The sequence below is a fragment of the Triplophysa rosa genome, linkage group LG24, assembly GCF_024868665.1.
Source record: "Triplophysa rosa linkage group LG24, Trosa_1v2, whole genome shotgun sequence".
In the NCBI taxonomy this organism is placed as follows: domain Eukaryota; kingdom Metazoa; phylum Chordata; class Actinopteri; order Cypriniformes; family Nemacheilidae; genus Triplophysa; species Triplophysa rosa.
This window is the reverse complement of record NC_079913.1, coordinates 10849469-10857351: the sequence shown is the minus strand read 5'-3', so window position 1 is coordinate 10857351 and position 7883 is coordinate 10849469. Positions and strand designations below refer to the sequence as shown.

The window sequence follows — 7883 nt, the reverse complement described above, 5'->3', positions numbered from 1 at the left end:
ATGATATAGATTACAGTTCGTCTGACCTTAATTCAAAGTGCATTCGGCTTTAGGAAATAAAAAACTACAAATCACAGAACCCTGCCGGGAAGTGACGTGACGCGTGACGTACTTGCGTTGCTGCGCGGCGCGGGAAAGCTTAGCCAGATGTGAGTAAAGAACAGTAATATCTACGTCAACAATTAAAAATAAACCGTGTGAAGAAACTTGTTGTTAACGTAAATTGTAGGATTATGTATTAGATGTCGCACGTGTAGATTAAAACGGTTTTTATAGGAAAACACAATGTTTTGCGAAGTACGTTAGTCTGCTAACGTAGTTAACGTTACTCATGTGGAATGATGTGTTCTTTATAGTAACTACGTTAACTGTGTTTTTAGCGTCTTTACCCTTCTAAAAATAAAAACACACATTTTAATACTCTGCATTACAAAGGCTATGTAGTGTGTTTCGGGCGTCGTTAGAGATTTTAGTGGTGTTTTATTGGTTTCCACACGCTTGATAACGTTCCACCACCACACATTAACTTAACAGTATGTTGACCATGATAGAGACCATGATAGTTTGCAAAGCCAATAAGTCTAACAGAGGGGATTACGAACTCTCGAGAACACATCTAACTGTTTTGTTCATGATATGCTAACAGTTTATATGTTTAGAAAATGCAGTGTGCTGGTTATCCCGAAGACAAACTGTGCTCTCTGGCTGATAGACTGCCATGCAGAGAGACGCAGGTGACCACGCTGCTGTCACTCATGGGAGAGGTGAGTTCTAAAAAACTATTTGTGTCTTTTTTCATTATATTGTGTTTGTATCTAATCAAGATAATGTTTTTTTTTGTCTGCCAACAGCCAGATCAGTACAGCTATCCATCAATCTTCATTTATGGCCATAGAGCAACAGGGAAGAGTCATGTGGTGCTCTCTATCATGAAGGAGCTGGAGGTAAGATTGTGAGAATCAATTATTTATTGTATTATATGTGTATAGCAAAATAACATTTAAGGTGGTGGGGGTTAGTGTTAATGATCTGAAACCTCATAATATATCACAATATAACTTCTCTAGTATTCTTTCATATACTCTCAAAACTCTCAGATTCGTCAAAATTAGCCTATGGCAGTTTATGTTTGTATTGCTGCCCATAAGTCAGACATCTGGGTTTATAACCTCAAGGTTGTAGGCATGAACCCATGCTTTATTAATAAAAACCTGATTTAGATAAACATGTCTGACACTAGTTTTATGGTGGTGTTTGTGTTTTCGTGCAGCTTCCTCACACTTTTGTGGACTGTGTGGAGTGTGTGTCTCCTGCGCTCCTGTTTCACCGGGTGCTCTTGGCCTTTTTCGGTCCAGATGCTGCAGCGTCATTGCCCCGCTGTCCATCTTTGTCAGACTTTGTCAGGCTTTACAAACAAATGAGCTCAAAGACACCTGCTACCCAGACACGCTATTTAGTAAGTTTTCATTATTGTGCACTGTTGCTGTTCTATCATATCATATCATATCATATGTTTTTTCAGTGTGTTTACTAAATATTACCTTATTGCAGGGCTTCACATCAAGCATTGTCATGTGGTTGTCCTTCTGACAAGTAAATTTGGCATCACTTGTCCGAGTACAAAGATTACTTGTCCGAAAATAAAAAATGATTTCATTTGAAATGTCAATTTAAGTGTTTCGGATTCTGATTAGTCAAGTTTGCTTATAAGCGTTTTATCTAGTGTCCGCTGTGGCCGCCTGAATTTGGTTATACTCTGTGATTGCTATAGAACAAAGGCAAGCAGTAATTATTATTAGGCTGTACGTTAACTTTTTTTGCACATAGCCCTGGTGCTACAAAGGCCAAACTGTTGTAGCACAAGTATTAAACGTCTGTTGTCATCTTTAAAAAGATATGCAAGTGCAGTTCATCACAGAGTAGGCAGGTAACTGACAAATGACATTAATGTTACATACAGATGGATAAATAAGGGCCATATCTTTTTAGGTTTACCTAAATTTGTTTACATTTTTCTAAGTTCTGCGTTTTTCATTTTTTTACTATACAATAGTGGTATATTTGTCCACATAAATTACTGTAGGATACTATAGTATTTACTATAGTAAACTGCAGTAAAATTCTATAGATTGTATACAGTTTAGAACTTCACTATAGTATACTATACTTTGTTTACTACTGTTTATCAATTTAATACAAGAGCACTGCAATTTTCTTATTATAGTACACTACAGTAGTTTTTTTCGTGTTCAAGTTAACGGGACTTTTATTTTGATGGGTCGTCGGGAAGACGCTTGAGTTTTAGTGTGTTTGACTATAGCTTCACTCAAAACAGTAAAATGTTTGTTAAATAAACTCTCATAGCTACTTTGGAGATGAAGTTCATGTGTTTTATATCATCATACAGTGCAGACGCAGAAAAATCCTCGACCATCACTTGTGTAGTATGTTAATCTTTGCTTCTTATTCACTCAGACACGTAGAACACCTGACTTAGTTAAATATCAGGATTCCGCATCTGCATCTAGTTATATGGTCTCAGTGCTGTGCACCATTGATTATTGTCACACACAAACAAGCACGATGACAAACCCACTTCACACAAACACGCAGCTCTGTCTAATGCACTATTATATGTGTTTTAATATGTAGCATTTGTGCTACATTACATAAAGTTTGGTAATGTTTTGTAGATTCTGGATAGAGCTGAACGCACGAGAGATATGGATTTCAGCCTGCTTCCTGCTCTCCTGCGCTTACAGGAACTGGTACAAACTCAATTTTACTAATGTTTCATGGCATCACTAAGAATAGGGTTACATCAGATTGCGTAAAAGCTCTGCCCTTTAAATAGGCCCATATCTGACAGGAGGTATGAGTTCTGTTTTTTGATTGTCCTTTTAGACTCTCTTTATCCTCTTATATACAGAGTTTTGACCTTTTAACATTTGTCTGGCAGTACGGTCTATATATAACTTCCTTGATTTCATAGACTTCATTACTAATTTTTTCTTTGTGTGACAGGTCCGTGATAATGTGACCGTTATCCTGCTCAGCCAAGTCGTCTGGGAGAAGTTTCGCCCCAACACTGGCTGCTTTGAACCTCTGCTTTTTCATTTTCCAGACTACAATAAAGGTACCCAAGGGTATATACAGTATATATATATATATGTCACAATAAGGGATGTATAGGCCTTTTTGATGATGAAAACAACACTGGTCCAGAGGCATTTTCTGTGTCTTTATTTGTATTTCACATATCATTGCTGTCTTCTGAGACATCATTCATCCATATTTCACGATTTTTTATTAATTATTATTGTTATATAATTATGTTTGTCACTGGGTTTTGCAAATGTCTAACCAATAAAAAGTGCTTGTCAACTGTGACAACACAGTATTTAACCATTTAAAAATTGCAGTGTTTTTTCTATTTCTTGAAAAACAGCGAATTTGGACATCCCAGATTTTGAAAGGACAGCGACGATATATAATTAAGTTTAAAGATTTTAATTTGGGATGTTAGGGAATTTCGGTTCAGTTGTAAATGTTCTGTTGGTTGATTTTGATTTGAACATTTGTGTTGTGTTAAAAAACTGTAACAGGAAGTGTTTCTGGACCGGTGTTGTTTACGTTTTGCCAAATGACCAAAATGACTATGTTTTTTTCTGATCATAACCTATTAAATGGTTTTTATTCATCTCTATATTGACCGTTCAATTATTATTTTATACTAGGGATGTAACGATATCAAAATCTCACGGTACGATAATACCTCTGTGTAATGTCTGCGATACAATGTTTATTGTGGTATTTGAAATGACGAATGAAGACTTGGAAAAAATGAACCATGTCATATCCTGTCCTCTTTATCCTCTAATCATAACTGTTGCTTTGAGGTATGAGGTATAGTATGAGATAGGTCAAATGACTTAAAACTACACCAGCTGGACCTTGACAGAGGTGATATCTATTATATTGTTATGTTAAAGGACCGGAAGACCTATCATTTCATACAGTCATGTGACTACGATAATATTGAGACAATTTTGTTTTTGCGATACCATGAAATTGATAACATTGATACATCCCTATTATATACTTAATATGAATCTATTTAGTTATGAAAAAGATGCGTACTGTTTCCCCTCAAAGTGTAAAACTCACTTATTTGGTTCCTCAGCGGAGCTTGTGCAGATTCTGTCTCGGGATCATCACCCCGCTTACACACCTGAGCTCTACGCCTCCTACATCAACATCCTGCTAGGGGTCTTTTTCTCAGTGTGCAGGGATCTAAGGGAACTCAGACACCTGGTGAGATCATGCATGCCCTAAAAGTGTCTTGGTCCGTTATTGTCTTGTAGCACTCATGACCCATGGAAAGGCTTGTAGTTGTGCTAAATGCTTGATTGCGATTGTTTGAAACAGGCTGCCTTGAATTTTCCCAAGTTCTGTGAGCCACTGGAGAAAGGAGAAGGTAAAATTTTTGTTTTCATTTTTGGATGAACTATCACTTTAAATATGAATTTCCTATATTACATATATTACATTGTTCTTTCTTTTCTTCAGCCAAAGAGAGCGATATTCACAAGCTATGGAGAAATATCGAGCCCCATCTGCAAAGAGCCATGCAGACAGTTTACCTCCGAGAGGTGTCCAGGTCTGTTTGTGATGTGTGATTCTTATAGTGTTCACAGCTGCACCTGTGCATGAGCTGTCTTCTGGGCAGAATGTCATCTCAATCATTGTGTGTGTGTGTGTTTACTGGAATCAGCATGCAATGGAAGGAGCAGCAGATGGATGAAAAGGAAACCACAACACCCAGAGGTACACACACACACACACACACACACATTCGTCTGTACAATCAGACGGGACTGTCACACACTCACAGGCCATCTGCTGGAGTTAAGTAGCATTGCCAGGAAATGATGAATAAACCGGTTCCAAATCTTTTCAAGGACAGAGTGCCAAGACTTCTACTTATATCTGCAGTCTCACCACACATTAGCTAATGGGTTGCCCTCCTGAGTCATGCCTCGGTGATTTCATCCATTATTAGTTTGTGGGGTGTGCTAAGGGTAGCATCACTGTTGTATTTGAAGTTAGGGATTTAACAAACCCCTAATCCTGAGTATTAAACTGTATTGTTGCATAGCTCTTGCTGAAAAGAGGTGTGCTTTTACTTTTATGGATGTTAAAGCAGGTAAAAGCACTTGCGTTTAGGGTGGGTCCAAATCTGTATCTAAGCATTAGGATACACACTTACAGACATTGAGGCTTGTAGACAAGGAAGCTATAAAAAATGTGGATGATTTCTAGACAAGTAGACTCGGGGCACTGCACATATTTAACACTTCAGCAACCACACTGGAATTCCCACGAAGCTACAGAAACCGTTTTTTCTTCTGTTGTGAATAGGTTTGTTTTATTTTTACGTTCTTCTTTTTGACATTGGAAATCTGTTTCTTTTGTATCAGCCAATGAGAAGTCTTCCTCCTCTTGTAGGTTTATCAGCCCATGCTCACATTGAGCTGCCATATTATTCCAAGTTTCTGCTAATCGCTGCATACCTGGCGTCTTTTAACCCCGCACGCACTGACCGACGCTTCTTTCTTAAGGTTTGAAGCGTCCTGATCTCTCTTTCCGATCTACACATGACTTTTCAGTTTATTAAAAATGGATGATTCTTGATTGTAGTAAATCATAAAGATGAAGAATGTTTATTTCTTTTTGTCACAGAGTCATGGGAAAATAAAGAAGACAAACTTCTTGAAGAAACATGAGAAGGTTTGTGGTTGCTTCTGTCCTTCACTGTTTATGGTTTGTCCTCCTGCTGGTTTATTAATTCAGTCTCTGCTGAATTCACCATTATTGTCTCTTTCCTGCAGACTAGTAACCATCTGTTGGGACCGAAGCCTTTTCCACTTGACAGACTGTTGGCCATATTCTACAGCGTTGTTGATAGCAGAGTTGCACCTACTGCCAGTATCTTCTCGCAGGTCATTTATTTTATCAAATAATGAAGTTTAGCAAATAATTAGGCTTGGTATAAAATCAAGCTGTGCCATTAATGTTAATTAGCGTAGGTATTGTAATTGTGATTTATATGCATCATGGGAGGCTAAACAAGGCTTGTGATCAGTTTGGACACTGGGTGGCAGTGTTTCATCTTTTTTGTTTGCTTCATAAATGATTTATTAGGTCAAAGCTTTGTTACTATTTTCCTAGATTAATTAGAATAATAAATGCCTTTATTTTTCACAGTAATAGATAAGCAGAAAATCAATTAGAAATTATGGAAATGTTATTCTGCTGTGAAATGATAAATGAAGTGAGTGTTTGTATGCAGTACAACAAATCAGTGTTAGTTTTTTTAACTTGGTTTTATTTTAAATGCTTATACGTCTGTTGGCTGTGTTACAGATCATGTCTTTAGTGTCTCTGCAGCTTCTCACACAGATCGGACACGATGACCAGCTGGACGCACCCAAATACAAATGTGCAGTGTCTATGGACTTCATTCTCGCCATTTCCAGGTATGTTTGAGTGTGTGATGTTCTGACTGTTTGATTTGTTTAACAACTTGATCATGACAAAATTGGATGACGATTCGTGTTTTCTTCATTCTAGAACTGTAATCTTTGATGTGGTGAAATATCTTTATGACTTCCTATGAGCCTGTTTTGGAATTAAAGCTGACATCTGATTGGACAAAGCATTTAGGATTATTCGAATGACAGCAGAAGAAATGAGCTCTACACCTTCCCTTTTATAAGGGAGAATACAATTGTAGCAAATGACTGAAACTTTGTTTACTGCTTCTCGTGTCAGTTTTGAAGATGATGGCTTGATGAAAGGCATGACATCACTTTCGAACCATATGGTAATGTCACGGCTGCATCACATGCTTCTTCAAATGCTTGAGTGTTCATTCTACATTGAAAATATGTTGCGTCTTCTTTGGATCTTTTGTTAGACAACAAGGGCTTTGTGGAGTGACCTTGTTATCCTTAGCAAAGCTACGTTGAATAACAATTACCCTCGAGGTGGCAGAGAAACAAAGCCTAAATAGAAATTAAACACATTTAGAGAAATGAATTGTTTGTTCACTGGAATGTAAGTGATTGAAATGTATTTTTTTTATAAATATATTTATTTGGTGTTACAGTCACTTAATTCAGTTTTTGAGAGCCAGCTGGTGAGAGCAGCGTCTGACTCACAAGGTCTCTATGGTAATAGATTGCTGTTGTCATGGAAACTGAGCAGACCATAGTTAAAAGACTCCATATTGTGACTCAGGAATTCTCATAGAATGATGTAATTGGAAACAAAGATAGGGGCTTGGAGGACAGTAATTTTGGTGTCATGTTTATTGCACAAATACTATACCAGTTCATTACCAAGCAGTTTTGCAGTACATCAGAAGGCACCTTTATAATGTGTCTTTGTCGTCAAAGAGACTGTTGAAAGCTTTGCAAGAGCACAACAAAACAACTTTTACACTCATACAATATAGAGAATACAAGGTGGAAATGTTGAATATACAGTACATGTTAATATTCACATGTCTTTGAAGTAAACATTTCTCGCTTTGTAATAGGGTGGTTGACAATGTATTTTTATCCTGAAGTTTGACACTTTATTTAAAGCTACTGTTAACAATTTAGACTGTTACTTGAGGTAATCACTGAAATAAATAACTTTCCACAGCATTTTTGTATGTATTACTTTGGTGTGTATGTATGATATGGTTAATTTTGAGAAAATTTTAACACTGACAAATGTGCATACCCAAAAAAACAAAATAAATGTAAAAATGATCTCGAACCTCATTGTAAAGGGTTTCCAAACTTTTTAAAGTCTATGTAAAATATTTACTT

The 7883-nt window shown here is 37.0% G+C and overlaps 1 protein-coding gene across 2 annotated transcripts; it reads left to right on the top strand.

Annotated features, from left to right (window-relative positions):
* Positions 1–105: 105 nt before the first annotated feature.
* Positions 106–7781, top strand: orc5 (origin recognition complex, subunit 5). Of its 2 annotated transcripts, none has more exons than XM_057324191.1 (15): positions 106–149; positions 660–764; positions 852–944; positions 1271–1456; positions 2694–2768; positions 3025–3136; positions 4184–4314; positions 4429–4477; positions 4570–4660; positions 4775–4827; positions 5509–5621; positions 5743–5790; positions 5892–6002; positions 6427–6539; positions 6634–7780. In XM_057324191.1, the coding sequence occupies exons 2-15, from the start codon at positions 663–665 to the stop codon at positions 6677–6679; spliced, it is 1323 nt and encodes a 440-aa protein (XP_057180174.1). In that variant the 5' UTR covers positions 106–149; positions 660–662; the 3' UTR covers positions 6680–7780. The 2 variants fall into 2 exon arrangements, with proteins under 2 accessions (XP_057180174.1, XP_057180173.1); XM_057324190.1 differs by having other exon boundaries at positions 108–149; positions 647–764; positions 6634–7781.
* Positions 7782–7883: the final 102 nt, after the last annotated feature.